General features: G+C 42.9%; 2 protein-coding genes across 2 annotated transcripts in view; both read right to left on the bottom strand.

Moving 5' to 3' along the window:
- Positions 1-14,788, bottom strand: rnd1b (Rho family GTPase 1b). The gene is made up of 5 exons (XM_080762683.1): positions 14,580-14,788; positions 13,911-13,998; positions 1,168-1,277; positions 633-767; positions 1-462 (listed from the first exon to the last, which is right to left on the bottom strand). The coding sequence occupies exons 1-5, from the start codon at positions 14,697-14,699 to the stop codon at positions 217-219; spliced, it is 699 nt and encodes a 232-aa protein (XP_080618809.1). The 5' UTR covers positions 14,700-14,788; the 3' UTR covers positions 1-216.
- Positions 14,789-19,884: 5,096 nt separating this feature from the next.
- Positions 19,885-24,277, bottom strand: part of cacnb3b (calcium channel, voltage-dependent, beta 3b) — a 30,954-nt gene continuing 26,561 nt past the window's right edge. Inside the window, 1 exon segment of the mRNA XM_080764412.1 lies at positions 19,885-24,262. The gene's annotated coding sequence lies outside the window, so the exon portion shown is untranslated.

Raw genomic sequence — 24,277 nt, 5'->3', positions numbered from 1 at the left:
TAAGTTCAGGAGCAAGTGGACAGCAGGGTGTCCACCTCTACTGAGCGGAGGTTGGTTTCCGGGGGGGTGAGCTGAAGGATTCAGCAGGGAGCCCTTCTCTGATAAAGCCATCGTGCCCACCCCCCCTTCCCCGAGACCAAAAGAGGCAAGGGGCTTGGGAGTCACACGTGGGGAGCGTCACCCCGAGGGAAGAGGGGGCGGGAGGTGTCTCCCCACTCACATGACTGAGCAGCTCTTGGTCTTCTCCTTTTTGAAGGTGGTGGACAGCAAATCTGACTTGCTGGGCAGGTGGAGGAGTCTTTTGGAGAGACGGCGGGTGGGGCTGGGCTTGGGGAGAGACTGTAGCTTGTTGATGCAGGCCATGGCGGCAGTGCGGAACACACTGTGGATGCTCTTCTCTGACGTGAACGCAGAGCACTCCAGATAGGCCTCTGCACCCAGCTGCTTGGCCATAGCAGAACCCTGATCATGAAGGGGAGGGAGGAAAACGTTTGCTTACTTGAGTCTATGACATGTGTCACAGAAAATAACCAACCTACAAGCTCACCACGTGTCACAGAGGCAATGCGTCAGTAGATCTGGGGTTCAAGGAATTCATGGAAAAAACAACAACGTGACTTTCTCTCTCTCACCTGCTCGTGGGTTATGGGTGTCTGTTTCTGATTGGATAGCTCCATCAGCGTGCAGACGTCTGTGCGTAGATCAGTCTTACAGCCAATGAGCAGGATGCGAGTACTGGGACAGAAGTCCAGGATCTCCGTCTTCCACTGTGTGGACATAGAATATATAGGGCCTCATTCACTAAGCTGTTCGCACTGTAAATCGTGTGGAAATGAGCGGATGTCTGTCAAAAGTCACAGACAATATCGGAACATGGGAATTTGAAAGTAAGTTGTTATATCACGTTTGCACGCTTTACGCTGAATCATAAATTAGGATGAAGTCTGCCATACCAAAAATATTTAACTGGTTAATATTCAACTGAGGGCTGGAGACAGAGACAGTTTAAACATCTCCGAGCCTATGTGGCTCAAAACGTTACCGTCGATGCAAATAAAAAAATGTAATAGGAGCTATTTGTTGTGTGGATTTTTATGCCAATATGTTTTTGTTGATATGTGAGTTATTCCCCCGCTCCCCCACTTCTGTTATATTTATCATTATTACCTTCTTCAGTACACTGTCGACTGTGTCTGGACGGCTGATGTCAAAACACAGCAACACTGCATCAGAGTCACTGTAGCACAGCGGCCTCACATTGTCATAGTAGGGAGAACCTTGAAGGGGAAGAAGGGGAGAACATATTTAATGTGGATGACACGGGGATGAAACAGTGGGAACAGCACACCACAAATGAAGGCACACATCTCAAGCTATATCGTCTCGAAGCTGATTAATTTAAGCCTGATTTGTATTTCATTAGATGCTACTGTTGCGCACTGGTTCCACATGATGGCAGACATGCGGCGAAATGCAATTTTCCACAATGGGTGGACATGTGACGCATTGCAGCTTGTAGATCTGCTATTTCCAGTGTGTGACACCATAGCACGATGGAGTATAAATTAAGTATTCGTGTTTGCCTAAACACAAATAAGTTGTAAGATGGGATCTGCAATGGGTCGTGGACGTCTCTGTGGGCTCAGGGTACATCAAGCATACCAGTTTATTTTAATGAGCCTGGGTGAGACTATTAGTTTCTCCAATTGGCTCCAGGGCTGAGAAATTAATTAAATCATTTAGAGAATAGACTATATCTGGCGCTGCGTGGTTGCTGTGACCACGTGTGCCTGGGAAGAGGAAACGGAGAGACGTGAGGAGCAGAGGAGAGAAAAGCGGGGATTACGTTTGATAGGCATCAATTCTCATGCTGAGCCTCACTTTGGTATCCCTGAAACGGCTCCTTTCCTGGCTCCTCTATCCTCTATTGGCATTTCGGAAAGGGAAGAAGATGACAATCGAGCACTAAATCCTCATTGATCGTCTCTAGCAGTGGATTACGCAAGTGGAACAGTGGGGCTCGGGGCGGGCAGACGCTCCCACTCATGTTCAGAATCCTTAAGTAAGCCGCCCACGCCCCTCCCCCCGGCACCCCCCCCCCCCCCCCCCCCACTAAAGTCCTCCGCGCGCAATACCTCCGGTCCCTTTGTTACCACAGCAACAGCCTTGGAATCCACCATCTGCATCAAGCATTCCTCCCACCCCTCTATAAAGGCTTGCCTTAACTGCCAATCAATCATTTTACACCGCAAAGTGCCCGCCCACCTACTGCTGAGGACATTCCTCTGTTCAGCAACAGGGTCGGAGACTGTTGATGTGCAGCCAAATCATCACCATTCAGCACCACACCGTCTGGTTTAGCCTGGCATGGCCAGACTATTATTACTGCGTAGATGTTATTCTGGAACTTCGGTGGGGAAGATTTATTTCCAAGGGGCAGTTACAAACAGATTCAAACGTCACAGCAAAATAGTCTCACTTTGAATAGTGGGCTTTGATTGGTCACCCACAACTCTGGGGTGAGCGAAATGTAAGTCAAACTGAGGAGTGTCAGACCGATCTCCCCAAGGATTTTTTTTCCTAAATTGTGGCAGATTGGTCTAGTTTCCAGGCTACGTCTGGTTCAGTTCAGCACCAGCCAGAGATGAATACCATATTATACATGAAAGAGTAACAGTGTCTCAAGGGGATTAACATGTTTCCATATGATTCTCAGTAGGGATTTATCTTCCCTATGTGGCTATAGATACTGCATGGTGTAATCACTCATCAGATATTACATAAGGTGCCTAATTGATTTACAGTGTAAAAGAAAAAAGAACATAGACAAAAAAAAAAGAAAAGAATATGGCATCAACCCTCAAAAAAGAGCAACATACAACATGTGCATATAGATCAGTTCCATAAATAGTTAATGATTTTCCACATTATCAAAGGGTAAAATTGAATTTGCCAGCTGCTGGGGAGCCGTGAGTGGAATAACGTTAATGACAAGCTGTGGTTCCTCAAGGCTCAATGTCCAGGAGGAAGTAAACAGTGCTTCTGAAGGAACAAAGGTATTATGCTTGTTGCATGATTTGCATCACATCTCTCCGGGAGAAAAGAAAATGTTTGTTGTTGTCGGAATTAATTATCCAAACAATGCGTTTAAGACCAATCGTCTCGCATTTATTCCCTCGTAAAGACAGCAGAATTCACTAGCCTTTGAATATCTCGCAGAATTCAGAGGACCACCGACGTTTGCACCTTCAACTAGGGGGGAGAAAGAGCGCAATGGTCGCCATCACCTCTTGAACACATGTCTCGTCGGTGAGAAAGAGACATGCGCTTAAATGTGACCATGTTATCACCACATGAAGGAAAGAGGGGTAGAAAGAGGACAGACAGATGCAGACAGATGTGGTGCCCTCCAGCTTGGCTGGCCGGGTGTGATTCTGCATTAAATGGACACTGATCTAAATGCACAAATCGATGGACAGGCACACAGGGGTCCAGAGGGGGCCATTTCAATTAAAGCTGACAAATTGGTCACCCTGCCAAGGAGTGGAGGGAATGGGTGGGGGTCGGGGTATCTCAGACCTTTAATGTTGTTTTTCTCTTGTCTCAACACCATGTAAGCAAAGTCTTCTGTGTTTCATTTTTAAACATTGAAAATTCCATTTGTGTTTGTTAAGTTAAAGATTTGTTAAGATATCATTTTTTTGTGGGGGGTTCTGCCTGAGAGATGAACAGTAGACTGACAGGAAATGGGGAGAGAGATGTGGGGTGACACGCAGCAAAGGTCGTCGGGATCGGGACTCAACACGCTATCAGCCTAGGTGCCCAAGCGGCTACGCCAGCTGCCCGGGCCAAAGATAAAGATTTTTAAAGATATTTATAAATATCTTGTTCCTGCCATGGGGGAGAGAAAGCAGGAACGCACTCTACTGAGGCAGATCCAAAAGAGCCCTCCCCTGTCATTAATCCGTCAGCCTCCCTGCAGTGCAGTCTGACGTTGCATCACACAGAGGCCTTTCCATTCTCTTCCTCCTCCTTCCCGGTCTCAGCCAAGGCCATGTAAAGACATTTGGAGTTTTCTACTCCACTTTCTTGGTCCAGCAACAGCCGGCAAATCTGTCACACTGGTAGGCAAACTGGTAGCCAAACAATGGAACGCATTGAGGTCAATGAGAGACAGGCAAATTAATAAACACAAATTTTTAATGATTGTGACCCTTAAAATAATCGATTGAGGGAAATGAACAAAGACGTATCACACATTGTTTCCTGATGTCGTGTTTTTGAGTGGTGCAACCACTCCAAGGAACAGCAATGCAAGCCCAACTGATGTGTTCTTAAATAAATAAAGAACGAACACCTGCATTAAATAAAGCTGTAGGCCTACCCTGTCTGTTTCTCCTCTCCTCTCGCCTTGCTTGCCTTGCTGCCTGCCTCATCCCCCCCCGCACGCAAGCACATATCGCAATTTGCAAGCAACTGTCACTGTGTTGTTAGTTGTATATTAAATTATTAAAGTCTTTTTAATTTAACATACAACAAGATATATTAGTGAACGAAAACCTGAGAACCTGCATGAATTAATAAACAAATAGGCACACACACGCTGCTGTTTTGCAAATAGATGCATCTCCATCCTGTCCTATCTGTCTGTCTCTATCACTGTGGTCCGTCCGTGACACCGTGACCAACTGACCATGCACGTTCGACAGTCTATTTAGATTGCCTCGCAGTTGCTATAGTCGCTGCAGTGGCTGGGCTATCAACTTTCAATTATATGAATGTGCAGCCAAAACCGTAGCCTCATGTGGCACTGGTGGTGGTGGGCTGGCTGGGTTAGCCTACCTATCTTGGTTCCCACTTGTGCTGGCACGGTACATTTGGCATTGGAGCGACGCGTCAGGTTTATTAAACGAGGAGGAGATTGCACATACCATAACTCCAGAAAGACTGCCTGCTGTAGATTAGGCTACAGTAGGCTACCCATGTTGGGACTCTCCGATACACTGTTTAAATGGCTTAAGCATCTAACTTGCAACATTGTTTTTAATAGCGCAATTTTAATTGCTTGTAAAGTTGGAAATCTCTTACCAATTTCATATGACACAAAGACACATCTTTGATGTATTCCTTTACTTTTTTGTAAATATGTACTCCATAGTCCATACGGTACATACCTTTTATTAGTTTTATATAAACATTTTAGGAGTGAATACATACATGTTTAGATGCCTGTGACAGCCTGATCAGCTGGTCAAACAATGCTGCTCCACTTTTCTACGACAGAAACATAGGTGAGGACAAAGCCTACGACAGCTCCCGACCTGGCGTGATTTTTGTCCTGGCTCACGTTCCAAGTTCAAGGTTTTGCGGAAATGATAAATGCTGTATTATTGCGGTAATTCCGGCGTGCACCCATATTTTGGCGTACGCCGCGTTGATAAATGAGGGCCATAGTGTTGCACTGTAGTCTGTTGCCTGCTAATTACAGAGAGAGAGAGAGAGAGAGGCAGGGGGAGAGGGGAGTTGCACCACTCAGTTAATTTTTTCTGTGTGCACAAACTGTGCACAGTGCAAACACTATAGTTTTATTGAGGTATGCAGTATAAAGAGGCTAGCACAGATTCAGTTTCTTACTTTCTTTCTTATCTTGAGACTGTCAATATTATTGATAGCCTATTAGCCAGTCAACTAAGTCCTACCCAGTCAGAAACTTACTCTGTGCTCTTTAGAGCTGTCAGATGATCACCACATTCAAAGCATTATATCTCAGGGCACTACAAATGTCTATCTACATCCTGTAAGTAGTGGACTTAAAAGAAAGAAAAAGAAAGAAAAAGAAATGTTCAATTATTACAAGTAGCTCTTATTTTGAAGAGGAAGAGGAAGTCGGTTGTAGCCAAGCTGCCATGACAGTTGTTATGATGCTGGCAAGAGCTATAGTCTAACCAATTTTGCCAAAATTCATAGATTTACAATATGAAAACCATGCATCTGTGACTTAAACAATGTACACACTTTGGAAGTATGTTAAACATGGATGCACCTTCGCTGCATTAGGTAAGTAGTTCATTGTATATGTCTCATGCTGGCTCACACTGGTAAAATCATCAACAGCTGCCCAAAATAACATTAAACAGGTATAGGCTACAGTGCTGTTACTGTCACTGCCTGCAAGAATGTGATGTTATTCTTTGAATTTCACTTAGCCTGCTTATATCATGCCCTTATAGTGCTTGTACATGGAACTGTTTGGCCTCCGTGCCAATTCTTAGTAAACTTAAACTAATTCTTCAATTAGTTTAAGTGGGTCCGCTGTGCGCTGTGGTGCTGTGGTGCTGCCCCCTTAACTCTCAAATGGTTAGAATTTGTGTGAGAGAATACCCCCTGGTATTGAGTATTGACTTGTTACACCAGTGCCCTCATGCATCCCTCTTTGTGTGTCGCCTGGCACGGGCAGACTCATATCACTGCATAAGGTTTTTTATTTGCAATGGCAGATGTGTCTTGTTTCCAGGCTAGTTTGTATGCATATGAACTTCTGTAGTATGTGTGCATGAGCATTCCTATGCCAATTTGTATAAATGTATGTGTGCAAATATCTGTGAGCGTGTCTACCTCATACCTTGTGTGTGTGTGTGTGTGTGTGTCACTAATAGCAGACCTACCTAGGCTATTTATGGCATGCAACAAAGTATAAATCAGGCTTTTTTTTAGGCACATCATTAGCACACTCATCTCCAGCGGAGAGAAAGCAGAGGTCAGACAGATTAATAATGTAAATGGGGTGACTCACAGATTTAGGGATGAGAGGAGCCATGCACCCCATCTCCGTACCCAGGGGCAGTGTTGTCATCTTTTGAGTAAAATATAAATTTGTTTTAGTCAGATATTGTCCTCTGAAATGTTTTAGTGTTAGTCTAGTTTTAGTCAACTAAATCTACAGTTGATTTTGACGACTAAAATGTATTTTTGTCAAATTTTACACTTGGTTGCATGCTGAAAATAGCCGATCTACAAGCTCACAGCATGTTGCGCTGCCGCTGCAACATCTTCTGAGCTTGTAGACTTGCTTGTAGATTTTAGAGCACAACCGAACACAAAATTACTTGTCTTTTTACTCTTTTTAGTTCTACTGGATCTCTTCTCCACTAGTCCCTCCCTAACATTTTTGACTAGTTTTTATTTGACGAAATTGTCAATATTTTTATAGTTTTAGTCATCATAGCTTATATTTAGTTTCCGTCAGTGAAAAAAGGTAGTCGATCATAGTTTTATTCGACGGAATCAACACTGCCCAGGAGCTTGTACCAGCGTACTGTACTAACGACAGTATGTAGTTTGCATCCTGTAGTTTTACATCCTCCTGTCCACTGTGTCCAGGAGCAGTATAGGGCTACTAATGCTGCAGATGTAGATGCTAACTATGTAGCTTTGCAGCCCACATCCCCCTGTCCAGGACATAGAGTTATAAAAGATAGAGGGCGGACTGCCCCGCCTCGCCTCCTGCTATTCATTTCAATGGAAGTTGCTCAGTGGCGTTTTGAATAGTAGTAGTACTAGTAGTAGTAATATCGCAGCCTTACTGTATGTCCACTTACCACTAGTTGTCTTGGCTGTGCTGTATGCTGTTCATTCATGCTTTGAAGTTTTTATTTTATAATGATTAGTTATTAAAATGATGACGTCATGAACGGGGCCTCCTGATCCTTAAGGACCTTGTGTGTCACACACAAGAAATGTACAAGCTGAGCTTATTATGTGACGTGTCACTACACATCATGTACATAAGCTATTTTCAGTGTACCACACCGGCGTACAAAGTATAAATAAGGCTTTAGTGTTTTTTCATGATACAGATAGAATCAGACCTGAATTGCATTGCAGGGAGAATAGCCAGGATGTGTCCTTGTTGTCTACACTACAGGTATGGCTCCATTATGAACAAGCAGTGCTTTACAACTATAGGCTGTAACAAATTATGAATCAACGATAATCAATCGATAATCCCATCCACATAATCAACTAACCAATAATCTAAACATAAACAGACATCTTGATTTTTTATTTTTTACCCAGCCAGCAGTCAAAACCCAGCAGTCGGTTTACTTATTGAACGAAAACAGACATACAGTAGCATAGCAAACTCAGAGTGTACACATAGAACCATAATATGGTATCATTTGTAAACTCTCTGTGGTAAATGAAGAAATCAACATTCAGGATTTAACTGTGTAGTAGAGTAGACTGGTGCTGTTTATCCACTTAAACCCATAGATTGACCGGGGTCCCCCAGGACAGGGCTCTATTATGGTCCAAATATTTCACTATACACCAAATCCGTTACCAAATAGCCGATCTACAAGCTCACATGTTGCTCCTTGGTGTGTTGTGAGCTTGAAATGCTCACCCCAGAATGGGTAGGTTAGGGTCAATGTGGTTGGCTTCCTCCAAAAGCAAACAAACCACAGTATGATTTGTACTTACACTTTGTACAAATATGTTTTACATGATTTCTACACTTTTTGAATATTCCACTTTCAAATAAAATAAACGAAGAAATGAAAGAAGTTATCGAAAAATCATTCGTTCTAATGCGTGAGAGAGCTTTGATTTTTTTCCCTTTTTTTATATATATTGTTTTTAATTGAAAGTTAAATATCCCTTTAACTTTCATTTTATAATAGAATTAAATGGGATCGCAACGAAACCTCAAATTTGGAGTCATACGAAATAGATATGAATGCAATCTCACAGTGATCTGGGTGCATCACATACAGAGCCAATGTGACATGAGGAAATGTGCTGTGCTAAGAGAAAAATAAATGTTAATTACTATGGGCCCTCTTTGTTCCAAACTCTCTGCTCACCTTGCCTTCTCTTGCCCATAACGCTGCAAATAGCCACATGGTTGATTGAACTTTAATTCACACACTGGCTGTTTCTATTCTCTAATAACAATACTGTCCTCTAGGGAGGCTTACCCTTTTGTAAAGTCCCTGCTACTAAAACTAACATAAATAGTATACTGCGCCTGGTGATAACAACCAGGCGGCCATTCGAATATGTGATATATGGCCATTAGCATGACTCCTTTCATCATCCTTTTAACGATGGCTCTGTTTTACAGATTGGAACAGATTGTTCCATCAGCTAAATTGGATATTGGCTCATTCCAAATCAATCTCATCCATGTATCATGCAAGTAATCATTACGTGTACGAGCTGAGACACAAAGCCCTGTGTCAGCAAGTCCATTCAAACTAGTATTTATTACTCCCTAACAACACTAACAAGATTCATTGTTCACCATCATGAGTTGCAGCCACTGGACAGTGTGAAGAAGCCTGGCCCTGACTTCTACGTGGTTGCGTGTGGATGTTGCGCACCAAAAAAGTCAGATCGACGCACTGCAAGCTTGTAGATCTTATAATTTCAGTGCGCAACACCTGCACGCAACTAGTATAACTCAGGCTTTAGGTACCCCCCCCCCCCCCCCCCCCCGCTCTCTGTCCCCTCTCTCCCTCCGTATGTCTGATTGGGAAGGGCTGATTAAAACCAGTGGATTGATTTTAGTCAGTAAATCCACGGGTCGTGAGGTAGGAGAGGGGAGGGGCAGTGATGAGGTCAGTCCAATCAATGAAGAGGAACCAGGATAACGAGGAGACCCGCTCACCATGGTGGGGCCCCACAGCGGCACAGCTCTGTGCAATTAGAGCAGATTACAGTAAAGGAGGTGAAACTGCATGGTGTGTGACCATCCGTTAGCCCTCACTGTCCGTCATTCATCACCAGGACAGTGACGTGAGATGTGCTAGCCGGGGGGGGGGGGGGGGGGGGGTTGCAATATGGTCCCTGTGGTCAACCAGACAGGCGAGAGAGTGATAGAGGCAGAGGGGGTTGGTTGAGGGCAACAGGGAAAGTGAAGGGGGGACGGGGGGAAAACAATGACAAAAGAGGGGGAGGGATTGTAGAAAAGAATGACAAACGATGCCAGAGACTTTTAAACTACTAGAGGTTCGGGCCGCGTGTTCATGCACAGACAGAAGGGCAAATGAAGCAGTCCTAACACTCAGTCACCACCAATACAGCACAGCGTTCCCATTTTCAATCCTAATCCCCTGTATTGTGCTGCTCGTGCGGCTCACCCAGGGCAGCATATGGAGGAGAATGCAGGTCACAATCATTTCCGAATCTCCTGACTAGATGTCTGCTCCAGAAACCTGCCTCGTTGCCAGGCCTTTCCCTGCATGCCAAGTTACCCAGTCCGCTCATGCTAGACAGACCAAATGTCCAGTCTCGGATTAAAAAAAGGGGGGGAGATTTGGTCTGATCAGGGAATTACATGAGTTGTATTGCCACGGTTGCAACTTTCAGGTCATGGAGAAAATGCTGAGAGCATGGTAAACAGCATCATCACATACAAGTGACATGTGTTACATAAGGGCTTCACTGTTAGCAGGCAGTCTTACACGCCCACGCATGCATGTACACATATATTCACAGTACATACATGAATATGCATTGCATAAGCAGCCGCTAAGCAGCTAGCTAGCTAGGCCTCGACTAATTTGGTTTCCAGTAGTATTAATGTGACTGCGTAGACGGAAGGGCAAAACTGAAGTGCGTGAATGACGTGGCGTCCGCCTTATTTTCTACTTTCAGAGCTTTGAGAACATGTCTATTTTGAGAGACTATAGTGAATGTACACAGGCAATGTTTACTCAGCCATGGTGACCTAGTGAAGATGCTCGCAGCATCCAGCATGCATGCCTGTGTAATACACAGGCATGCATGCTGAACAGGAGGATGCGGGTGTGATGTGCACGGAATCAGACAGGTGCTGCAGAGCAGACCCAGGTTTACTGTATCCAGGTCAGTAAACTACGCACACACACCATTGAAACCCCCAGGGCCAAGCCGACGTGACACACTGACCTTCTTTTACATAAAAAAAAAAACATTCACTGCCATTGACGAGTTAACTTGCCATTCAGGGTTTTCCTTCATTACGTTAGTTTGTGCTCTTTTTGCCAAAGAATGAATGGCTTTTCCCATTTTTGGTCGAAATAAGCTTTATTCAATGGCCCATAACTAACCGACCAATGATCGTGGTTACAAATTGTATTTTCTGTGTGACGGATAGCGACGTGATGCAAGCTTGTTTGTCGCTAGTTTGAGTCCAGGGAAGACATGACATTTCTCTTTAGGGTCTCAAGCTTAACCCATTCTGACCTGAGATCAGATTCATACGAGGTTTCCACTGGACACACACTGGTCTGATTAACCCATTCTGACCTGAGATCAGATTCTAAAAATGTCAGTCGCTCTTCGATTTTTGTAAAATAGCAGACCTACAAGCTCATAGCGCGCCACTCGGTGGCGCGATACGAGCTTGTAGGTCTGCTATTTTTCAATAGCTAAAGCATAACATGATGCCAACACCAAAATGGGTGCCCGGTCAGAATGGGTTAAAGTGTAGATAGTAGATAATTACTACTGAAGCAGTGATGAAAATTACGTATCATACACAAAACCTTGCATTTGAATTGCACATTTGAAAATATCCTTTGTATTGTATACAATTGTAAACTGTTTCTCTTCAAGAGTATTTAAAGGAAAATCATACAATGGGGGGGGCCTAAGCAGTTAGTCAGTATCTGCTATTGAGTCCTGCCTTGAGGTCCATGGTCTCTGCCCATACATTACTGTCTTTGTTAAGGTCACATTCCCACCTAATACGTCGGTAGACTCGATGCGAATGGGCGGAGAAGTTGGGATTCTTGCATATTTAATTTGCTGCGGTTTGCTTTCACACTGTCATCCGCAGCAATTGGAAACGCAGCAGGGGGGACCTTTATAAATGTGTTCCATTCATAAACTAGCCTACACAGTGAAATCTATGGTGATAAAATTATACTCATAACGTGCACGTGTCGGACCCCCCCCCCCCCCCTCTCTCACTATACGCACGCAGCCACGCACTGTTCTTTTGGGCTGAGCGCACTGTATAACAGACAGCAGCGCAAAATGTTTACAAGTTTATCGAGATGAAAGTCCCTACTCCCCAGTCCCCACACAGTGACAGCTGCACTCCATGTTTACGGCACGCACAGACAGAAAGACAGACAGAATATTCTGTAGGCTATAATACACGGCAGTGTTTTTATGCGTTTCCTTAAGCAATTGATTAATGTACTCGTCCTCATTTCGATCAGGGCTTCAGTCTCCTCCGGTAATGGGACATCTTTGCACTGCGTAAAATACGCCTTCTCCGTCTCCAACTGTGTTCAGCTCCTCACCCACCACATTGTTTGCTTCATTTCCTGTATTTACTGCGGATTGCATTCACACCTGCACCGAATCGTAATCAAGTGCGATTGGAAGCGAAGCGAAACCCCCGTTTTTGCTCAGAGTAGAATGCGGTTCTTTGATACGCATTAGGATTCTAATGAGCCTTCACACCTGCCAAACGAAGTGCACTTTCTGACAATGCGCAGCAGGATTCGTTTTAATCGCAGCAAAGCTTTCTGGTGTGAATCTCACCTAAAAGAAGCAATGCTTCTTAACTTTAGCAAAAAGCACTTAAACTTGGCTTGAATGATTGGCACTCAATGGGATGACGGGTGAGATGGGGTGGGTTGAGAAGGGGTGAGGTGGTGTTGTGGGTGATTTTGTAGGCTACTACCGGTACTATTTACTGATGAGACATTAATTGTACGGTAGAATTGTCCATTTTTGTGTGTGTGTGTGTGTGTGTGTGTGTGTGTGTGTGTGTATGGAGGGGGGCGGTTCTGATCTATCTCCTGAGACATGTTGTGACATTTATGCATCTATTCTAGAATTATCAAATATGTTTTGCCATTTGGGGTCAAAGTGTTTTTGTTGGGTGCCATTCACTCCAGTTGAAGCGTTTTTTATCACGTGAAACCTGACTAATGAAAGCTCATGAAATGTAGACGACATCGTCACCACGTCCTAGTCATACTGACAGGCGACAGCCTGATTGGCTTCCACACACGCTGCCTAAGCCAATGGAAGTGTAGTATGATTGCCTGCCTGCTAAGCTATGCCACACGCACCGCAAAAGGGCTGATTTCCGCACCGCAGCGAGCAAGCTGTACGACCGCAGCGGCAGCCTCGAGTTGAAGCAACAGCTGCTAATGTTATGAGCTGGACAGCAGGAAAGCGACAACAAAACACAGTCATTGAACCACGCACAGAACGTCGGAAACGAACGTAAACAACGGCCACGGGACCTAGGGACACGCATAGCTGTCTATAAGAGTGGTTGCACCACTCAAAAATCACACCCATGTGAAGTGAGGGGTGCTCTTATAATCATGTATCATCTCATTCCAGCCAATCACAATTTGCGTCCTCATTTCGTCTTCAATGTTTGTGTTTACACAATGTTTGTGTTTACACAAACACTCAAAGCAGGACATATGCCCTCAAAAACTGGCCAAATATTGGCCAAATTGTAAGATAATAATGAAAGGGGCAAAAAAAAGGTGAAAATAGCAGATCTACAAGCTCCAAGTAGATCTGCTATTTTCACAATATTTATCTCTGGAACTGAGTCAAACAAGAATACGTAATGCCAACTCCTATAATTCCAAGTGCTTATCAGGGTGGGGGCCACTGGGGGGGTTCACTCAGTTCACATAGGCATAATGATTATTTTGGGGGGGTCGTGGTCTGAAAAGGTTGAGAACCACTGGCCTACTATAGACCAGCAGACCGGATCATCAACCCTAGATAGTCTACTATAGCTCAGTTGGAGATGGAGACAGATGCGTCTCAGATCAAAGTGCATATAGCCTACATTCCATGCTGCAGGGAGGGAGGGGGCAGGCGGGCAGACAGGCAGACAGACAGACAGACAGACAGACAGACAGACAGACAGTTACCTGACGTGTCCCACAGACTGAGCTCGACTCGCTGCTCCTCCAGTTCCAGGCAGGCCGTGTAGTTCTCAAACACCGTTGGCACGTATGTCTGTGGTGGGGCAATTAGCAACATGGTGTCACTACTACATTAGTGCTGACTGAGGCGTCACTCAGCCCGCATCCTTCCTTGTTCCTTGGCTGCCACACACAGTGCCACAGGTAAAGAATGTATCAGTAGCCTAACAAATATAGCCGTCTGGGAAGCTGGGATGAACATAGTCAATTTATGATTCATCCATTGGATTTCTGTTCAATAATATTTCTACAGCTATAAATAGGCTACAGTCAATGATGCGTATAGGGCAGGCTATTATAGTGTCATTGCGAAAGGAATATAGTCTAAAACATATTTCTAAATGGCGCGAAAATAATAAAACCTTTAGGATATATAGCTATAGCCTATGCGGAATAAATGAAATATTTTAGAATTGCGCATCAAAATTGCCAGCCTGCAAGCAACTGCATCACACTGTGTCTTTTCATTTTTTACATAGGCTCTGACCGAAGAAAATCAGCATTTTGCCCACATGGGCAAACAACAAAACAATATAACCTAGCTAGATTTTTTGTAAATATTATATCATAGATGATGCACAGTGCACACACATGATAAGAGGAACATTCGCATACCTCTGGATAGCAGTCCTTCGCCAGGACTTGCAACATCGCCGTTTTTCCGCATTGAACGTCTCCCACAAGAACCAGTTTACATCTCACCACCAACGGCTGCGTATTTCTCCTTTCCTTCATTGTTGTATAAATAAATGCCCCAATGCTTTACATAAAATAATACAATTAGAATTTAAAATACCACAAAGAGAAAAGCTCCAAATTGTCCCAGTGTGAACAATACGCGTTCGTTTCAGTGTTTCGTCTGAGGATGCCTGCAGATGATCTGATTGAATTTACCACTGCGGCTCTTTATACACGGCGGTAGCGACCAATGGGTGCGCTCCATTCCACCACGAGCTTTTATCACTTTTAACTGCTCAGTGCTCACAATCATGTTCACAAATCACAATCGTCTAAAAACAAGTTATAAATTATAACTATAAAAAACAAATGTATCCATGCCTGCGGGGAATTACACGTAGGCCTGTGTGGACGATCGAGTCATTTAGCCTGATTGTCTTTTCATTTCAGGACCCGATTATGCAATATGCTATAGTGGCAGGCTGGCAGCATAGACCTAGACCCAGTTTGGTTTTTGTATAATTGTAATAGGCTATTTATCTGTTAGCCAAAGAAGTAGGATGGAAAATCACACCCGTGTGAAGTGAGGGGCGCTCTTACCAACTTATACAACGTCATCGAGGACAAAACAAACACAGACAGAACAAACATTGTCAATGGCGTTTTTAATGTTTAAGCAAAAACAAACATTCAACCTGTAGAGGGGCTAGCGCCGCTCAATAATATATAAAGTGTTTTCCATATTAGAGAGAAAAATAGAGAGACAAAGTTAATCAATTTAGACTGGTCTTTAGTCACCTGTTGGCCCTTGCATTTAATTGTTGCTTAGCTTGCTACAATTTAATCAATTTCATTGATGTAGCTCCCTAAATCAATAGCATACCAGGGCTATAGGGACAAAGGGACTGTTAAGCTATTCCTCTGTGGACTAATTAGTGTGCTTTCATCTGCACTACAGGGTCAAGTCAACTGCATTATCATTTTCTCCCTGTTGTCGAATCAACCAGTATCTTTCTTTGTTTCACTTTATTCTGTTAGTGATGGTTAGTACTAGGATGTATAGATCCTTCCTTGACAAGCTCAGAAAGATAACATTTCAACAGTCAGAGATATCTTGTGAACTGTTTAGTTAATAGTTGTCACAGTCAAAGTCTGAACCAAAGAACCAAATTTGCATTGAAGCTGTGCTGTCTGTATTTGGCAATCATGAACCTCTCATGAGAGGTCTATTTCTATAGAGGATATGCACATGTATGCATATTGCATAAAGTGAGTAGTGAGTGGCAAATATAGTGACAAATAGAGTGGGTTTAACGTCGTTTAATGGATAGGACTTTTTTGTTTGGATATATGGTCTGTCATGGCCAGAAAGTAGTTTTTTGCCACTGCAGTAGGCATTCCTGCATAACGTCCGGGTATGATGATGATGTCACGTGCATACCATCTATTTCCTCTCCCTGCGACCAGAGAGGGCAAGCTTCCACGTTGGTGCGTTACAGAAGCTTCCGCGTGCATCAGAACAGATTTTTGGGTCTGACAAGTCCTGGAAAAGATGTGCTGTGATTGGCCAGTAGTCACTTGAGTGGCAGCGTGGCGTAGCGTGCCTTCTGCACTAATGGCGCACTTCCGCCCCAGAGTGTAAATTGTTTCCGCCCTCCCGTCGACACACACGGCCCCAACGAACGGCCAATATATTAATATCTATGGTAAACCCAAACTAATGGAGCCAATGGAGTTTTCCATTTTGACATCCAGGGGGATGGTGTGTGGTCACAGGAGGAGCCAGGCTCCCTGATGGACAGCTTGCCGAGTGGCCACACACACGGTCAATTCAGAGGTCACAAGGTCAGGCCTCTCATTGGTACAAGCCTGACACTGCAGACACACTGTGAGACAGACTCACTCCCTCAAGGTTATTACTGTATGTGAAGAGGTCCTCACTGTACATAGAGGAGAATTAAAAGACAAATTGGCAAAAGTTACGTAAATTAGCCAGAAGATTGCTGGCTAATTTACGTAATTTTGCCAATTAGTGCACTTGCAAAGTTATTGTCCTGGAGGGGTCAAAAGCAATTTGCCTTTGTTCACCGACAACCCGTATCATTCACCCTGCATGCTGAACTCTGACTACAATGTAGTGTTTACCATACTTGCTGAGAGACAAGAGGCAACCAGTTGAAGGTGCAATATACAGGGCGAAATAAACACCCTTTTTACAGCAAGGCTTCTGGGCAAGGCATCTAGAGGAGGCTCAGGGTCTGTGTCTGTGTGTCTGTGCCCAAATGTCTTGTGTTGACAATAGATTAAACAATTGCCTGAATAATCTTCATTATCATCATCATTAATAATCATCATTCTAGGGGAAATATTTAACTTTCGTCAATCACTGTTGTCAATATGACATCATCAACATGACATCCCAAGATCCACATAGAAGCCACGTCTCATTATTACATATTTGGGTAACTGTATCACTTTTGGTATGTGTTTCTCTGTACCTACCTATACGCTAACAACAACACTATTGTTCAGGCCAAAATAATCTATTGTTTTGGCCGGAACAATAGTAGGCTACTGTTCAACAAGAAGAAAATAAACTGAACTCTCGCTAACCCTTAACAGAAACACAGTGGTGCAGAGATGAATGCCTGCGTAACCACTGCAGTGCCCCCTGTTATGGGACAGAGAGGGACAGGTGGCTGTGAATAATCAGCAGGCATAAAGTGACACCTTCCAATATGGCTGACACACACAACAGGAGGAGGAGGAGGTGGATGGATGGGGCAGGGGGCGAAGGAACGGGGTGTCACCGAGATGTGACTACGGGCAGGATGGAGCCTTGACACCTTAACCCTTTAACACCCTGACATCATTTGGTTACAGTGATTGTAATAATTATCAACACTATTCCACAAGTGAGCTCAGGAAAGTGATAGAGGTAGTTGTTGGGACACTTTATATACTGTTGTCAGTTTTAGTTTTTTTTACAGGATTCTCAGGATTTTTACAGGATGTTATTCCATTGATTGATTGATTGATTGATTGAATATTTTATTGGCAGAAATGTAAACAGTACAGAGTATGGTCAAACACATCCAAAGGGATCACTGTTTCCATTCAGGTCCTGGGTATTACATTCATAATCATGACATATGAAAAATCATAAAAAGTAAAAAAAATGAAAAAAAGGATATGTACAGGTTATTCGCATGCCAAAGAATTAATCAGCGACGGTAACACGGTAACAGTTATGACACACATTACAATTCTCATATAGTGTTATTTTACAAATGTAACAAAAATCGGTCGCTTGATCGGTCAGTCGATCAATGGATATTGATCCCCATTGGTGTGAAATATTTTGACCTGCATGAGCTTCATTTGAGAAGTTCCTTCAGACCTAGTAAAAAGACGAATTGCCTTTAATGGCAATATCATGCCATATTATGGCAGGACTGCAGTGCCACTCTCAAGTACATGACAGATGGGGCATGCACAATGATTATCATGAGGAAATGGTCTAGGGATGGTAGACCTCTGCTTCTGATAGGAAATAGAGCATAAGCTGAATCTGAATGAGGGGCATATGGAGATGACTATGTACCTTTGGGACAGCAGGAACTACTAGCACACCACACCAACAACAGTACTTGGATTGCTAACTGCTACTGTATATGGACTGATTTGGTGCAGTTCTATAGCTGTTTATAGACAGAGACATGAGAGCGCTCACCACTCATGTTGTTTCACTCTCAACTGAATACATATTGTTCCCATGAATGCATGACTTTTAGCATCACTTGAGAGTTGACAAGCCGTGGTGGAGAGAATAGGTGTCCCTTTATACCTGTATCGAAATTACAGCTACAGAAAATAATAGGTTGAGTCAGTGAGTCACTGATTCAATCTACCCTGGTTGGCGTTTAAAGGCGTCAGTTATAGGGAACAGTAGAACAGTAGAATGTTCCATAACATTCTTTCAAAACACTGAGAATGAGTGAGGTAGCTAGAGAATGATTTTAAGCATAATTCTTAAGCAGCATTATCGTTCAAAAACTGTGATGAGCTTTCACTACAAAATAGAATCTGAATCTTCAAGCACTTGTACTTGTAGCACTTCTGCCCTCTGCTGGTAGAGTTCTTAAAACACATTCATTACATAGCTGTCATAGAACAGCCTCTTGTTGGCAAATTCCCTCCCAGAGGTTTTCAGCAGTACACACTCATGATACGGAAATGTATGCTGTTTGTAACTTGTAGTTGTAGATTCCCATTCACACAGAAGGTGCACATTCTGTTGTGACTGGAATTGCTTTAATATATTTTTGTTTATCTGCTCCAGATTCTGCTATGGGGTGAGCGGCCTGTTGAAGTCAGATGTGAATGCTTGGTGCCTGAAGATCTGATTGGTTGATCGGGTTATCCCCTCAATCAGTTATTAGAACATGGGGTGCATCTTGGGTGAATTGTTATTGTACTGTGGTTCAGTGGTTGGTTGGTTGATTAGAAATGGAAGGGTGGAGTCTGCAAAGTATTTAAAGACTCAAGATGTGTTTGTGATAATTAGTAAGAAGAAAAACAAAACAAATAGTGTTGTATCCTGCCTTTATTTTGTTCTTTCAAATTATTTGATCAGCACAAAATAATTGTGTTTGTTGTCATGATTTGTCACGATCCGAGTTGGCTTTGTCCGCGGCGTAACCGTCTTTATATAAATACTTTTTGAAAAGCCTATGGAGAAAATGAATGGAGAAGAATTTCCTGGGCCACTCGTCGTTCTGAAAGGGGGCGGGACTGCTACGCTCTATACGTCCTCTCTGGGAGGGGGGGGGGGGGCACTACCTGTGAGTGGGGAGTGTTGGCTGATGAATGAATATCAACATCCTAATACAACCTGATACTGGGGGGTCAAATCATGACAGGCTATTCCTTCTATCAAAATATGACCCCCCAGTCAAAAAACACTTTGTTTGAAATAGACACTCATGCTTTCCAAGGTGTGATTTGGGCTGGGAGTAGGACTAAGGCCCTATACGTCCTCTCTGGGGGGGGGGGGGGGGTCCACAGTTAACAGTTTTGTATTGAGTTGTGTTTGAAATGTACTGTAATTCTTTTTTTTTTTAATGATAAATCTCCCTCAATGGCCACTCCTGGGCTCCGTAGTATCATGCTTATCCACTCAACAAAATAAAAACAACACAGAACAACATTAGTAAAATGTATAGTTTATCAATTTATTCACCCACTGCCCCTTTCAAATGTGCTATAGACACCAGATGCACCCAGCTGTACACAACATTATTAGACATTTTTGGATATAATTTCTGACTTTCTGAAACCATGGAATTTATGGACATCATCTTTACCATGAGACCAGACACCATAATCAGTGTTGGAGGTGGGTAGCCTGGCTAATAAGCCAGACACGAATCAGCCGTTGGCAAAAAAAAAAAGCCTGCCACACGATAGTGTGATATTAGTCTGGCTTAGTGTGATATTAAGTCTGGCTTATTAGCCAGGCTAGGAGGTGGGTACAGCATAACTTTTAGTGCAGTTATTGCATTACAAAGCAGACATACAAATTAAAGTAGTGCAATTGTACTCCCATCGTAACAGAGGAGATATCTTTGATAGTCTCGGCTAGTGTCCATTGATGCTAGACTTTATATTGCATACATAAAAATGTAGGCATGTGGAACCCAAATCAACAATTGTTAAATTATGTTAAAAAAATTGTGCTTTGGGTGTCCAAAGTTACTTCCATTCCCTTGTAGAAATTTCCTGCAGGAGAAATTAATCTGTAAATAGGAGCTGACTTTGGTACTAATGAGATAGACCTACTACGCTGACTGTGTTGTTGTGTTGTTGTGAGTTAAATTAACGTATCCACTTAAACCTGGGACACTAGTTTTGACCTCTACACCAAATCTCCAGCAAAACACAACACATCTACATGCTCATGGGCTTGTAGATCTGCTGCTTTCGCAGAATGTATGCCCAAGAATAGGGATGCTCTGGGGTTCATGGTGTTCATTCTCAAAGCTAGAACACAGAGCTATTGTTTAAAGACTTCCGGAACAGACAAAGATCCACCATGGATCAAATTGTTGTTTGATCTAAAGAAGTCTATAAAACTATAAATCGGTGTGCGTGTGCTATGCCATCTTTGCAAATTCTGTTCCCACTGATGTGCTTTGCTCACTATAACTTAAACCATATCCTTCAGAGCTGCATGACGGCGTCAGTGGAAGCAATCTTTATGATGGTCCCAAATAATTGCAGTGCATCATACCAATAAAACAGATAAAATTACATATACATACAGGTACAAACGCATGCTTTCTTTGAAGACAGAAACATGTACAGTGGCCAAAACCTTCTCAATTTACTGCCAGTATTTGTTTTTTTGTGCAACTTGATCTTGCTAAGGAAGAACTGAGAATTGAATATACAATATATACAAATAAGTTTGAACTCTGCATACATGTGATTGGCTATACAAGTCGTACAGTATACTGATTTACTCTGATTTATTTATGAGCAAACCAAGAGGCTTAGCCTTTTTGCCAGGCCACCATTGTAAATAGTAATTTTGTTCTTAATGACTTGCCTGGTTAAATAAATGTTAAATAAAAGGTGAAAAGCTCATGTGAGGATGGTCCCGATAAGCCCTTCTGATGTTAGATGAATATGATGTCATGTTAATCACATGAAAAATGCTGCACACTCACAGACACATTTTTAGAGTGTGCAGCCTTTTTCTTTATCTTTTATATTTATTTTCCAATGCCAGCAGCACCTCACCAACACTGGTGTGCGCCCTTCTCCTGTTTGTCTACTAGGCTATGTTATGCACATAAGATCACCACATTATTTATGCCACAACATTTCATTGCTTTTACTTGTAGAGTAAGTGACAAATAAACCCTCTTGGATCTCGAATGTTATCTATAAGTGCTGTATTAACTTCTGAATTAATTAACACCTTTCGAGTACAATACAATTAGTTACATTAGTGGCTCTTTTTTCTGTAGTGTTTGAGATGTATTTAGTTTTATGCTTTTATGCAAAGGCATGAAATTAGAGCAGTTTTAAATTAAACTTTTCAATTGATATATTTCTGTTCATTGTGTCTTAATGCCTTTTGCAATGTGCTGAGAAGGTGGAGGCAAAAAACAACAACTGTGGAACGACCTGACAATGACTAGACAATGAGAACATTGAAACTGTTGACTTGTGGCTGAAGGAAACTGAGAATCTCATTTCAATTCAGTTGAAGGTGACATTCATATAACACTAGAGGTCGCCGTCTTCACAGTTCTAAGTTTGCAGTGGAACGTTGCCCTTCAAACCAGCTCAAACCTTTTAAGTCTTCTGCTAATATCTATTATGAAACTATAAACAAGGCTTATTTGGGGTTATAACAAAAACAAAAATGTGAGTAGCACATTGTGTACAATACACAGTAAAATCCTCAGTGTTCTCATTTGTCCCTTGTCTGATCTTACTGAGAATAGTTTGTTGGACCAATTGTTGCATTTTTAAACTGAGGATTTTACTGTGTGCTTGCCTGACACGAATTAATATTTGCAACACTCATAGTTAAATGAATGAACACTGGGGACTTTACAGTATAGTGCTGTAGCAGTACTTGATTGTAAAGTGTATTTCCACAGACAGGAGGCTGATATGGTGATAAGGCATGCAACAATACATTCTGGACTGTAGTATTTAGTGTTTTGTTCAGTGCTGATAAGATATGGTATAAGGTATGATAATGTTATTTGTTATATACTTTAGGCATTTTCTAGAAATCTACTTATATATAAATAATATTTAATTGTTATGTGTAATAATAAATTGTTCTTTTTGGCCATAAAGAAAATGTTATAATCAGCCTAATTGTGCTAGATCTCGATACGTTCTGGTTACACAACCTACAACATCTAAAGCTAGATGAATCACCCACTGATAAACAAATGGGGTGGGGGGTATTTACCTGTGGAATGACTCTATAACCATGCAAACAAACCCATAACTTTCATTATTATTTGAGGCAAAACGTGACATCTTATGCCTATGATTTAATTGTATTGCTTTTGGGTGTCATTTGTTGAAAAATTATATTTTGTCTGAGGGAATCAAAACTATAAAAAATAAATTATTTGGTTAATATATTGAATCTTCAATATAGCTAGGATTATAAGATTCTTGCCATCAACCACCATGTACTGAGCAACAATTAGCAGACTGTGGGTTTTGTCCTGGGTTGTTGTGCCCAGAACATAATCACTAATATGCTTTCTAAGCTACCGGACTAAGCACTGATACATTCACAATTATGATAGGTACATACAGTATGAACCATAGCTGTTGATGTGCTTGTGCTTTTCATGCATGGGTTTTGAATCACCAATATCTATGGATATGTGGATAGCAATTGACAGCCTAGATATGAATTCAGTACAGATACAGTACGATAAAAAAAAAAAAAAATACAATTATACACTTTCACCTGATTCATTCTTCGTCGTACGATTGGTGTCGCACGGCAAAAATAGCAGATCTACAAGCTTGTAGATCGGCTATAGGGACGCCAGGTTGAATGTGTTTTTAAAAATAAATAAAAGGCTAGTGCAACAAGCAGTAGAGAAAGCAAGCAATAAAGGAAGTGAAAGAACATACATTTCCCTTGAGTGTCCCAACACAACTGACACAGGTGTCGATTCTGCTACAGCCTAGTGTGCCTTTCAGCGAACATTTCTGTTGGACCGGAATGACGGCTCACAGAGAAGTGCGGTGATGGAAGACGTACTGAACATGTGTCATTTTCTGTCCCCTTTACAGAAGCCAGTTTCATATTAGAGAGGGGGGGATGGGACAGAGAGAGAACGGAGTTATGGGAGCTCTGCAAAGGGAGAGTTACTCACCTTTGTGTTTTGATCGGCCCATTACTATTAGGAAAGCTATGCCATAGTACAGTACAGTACAGTACAGTGTTGTGGGTGTGTGCGTGCGTTTGTGCGTGCGTGTGTGTTTGAGAGCTGGACCAGTCCTGGGTGTGGTGTCTGGGCAAACATGTGACGGCAGTTGGGGCGTGTGGTTTCTACAGTATGTTCAGGGCAGAGAGGTCGCCGGGGGTTAAGCTTAGGGGTGGAGTCAGGCTGAGAGAGGGTGGCATGCTAGTGGTCGGTCAGTGTGGCTGGCTGCAGGTTTCTGCACCGATTACTATAAATATAATGAAGTGTGCAGCGGGAGGAAGCGGCCCTGAGTCGCGTGTGCGGCGGGAAACAGGGAGCTCTCGCCGAGGGGGCAGCAGTGGGGAGTGGGGGTGGGTGGAGGCTTTCATCTGCAGCTGTAGCGGTCAGCTCTTTCTTTGTCTCTTCTTCTATTTTCCCCCTCTTCTGCATCCAGTACATCAGCCTCCTGTTCTTTCTCTTTGAGGATGCTCTCACCCTGTTTCCTTCTCAGCCCCAGATGGGGGCGAGGGTGTGTACAACGGAGTTGATGGCTGGCTATCCAGAGAGGAAGTAGTGCTGTTGCTGCTGCTGCCCCCTGGTGGGCTCCTGGTCCCTGTGCACTATGACCTCCTAATCTGACCCCAGCCCGGGCTGCTCCTGCTGAGGGGGGAGCAG

The sequence above is a fragment of the Protomyctophum bolini genome (assembly GCF_963924005.1).
Source record: "Protomyctophum bolini genome assembly, chromosome: 5".
Classification (NCBI taxonomy): domain Eukaryota; kingdom Metazoa; phylum Chordata; class Actinopteri; order Myctophiformes; family Myctophidae; genus Protomyctophum; species Protomyctophum bolini.
Note: the sequence above shows the minus strand (reverse complement) of the source record. Positions and strands in the feature narration are given on the sequence as shown.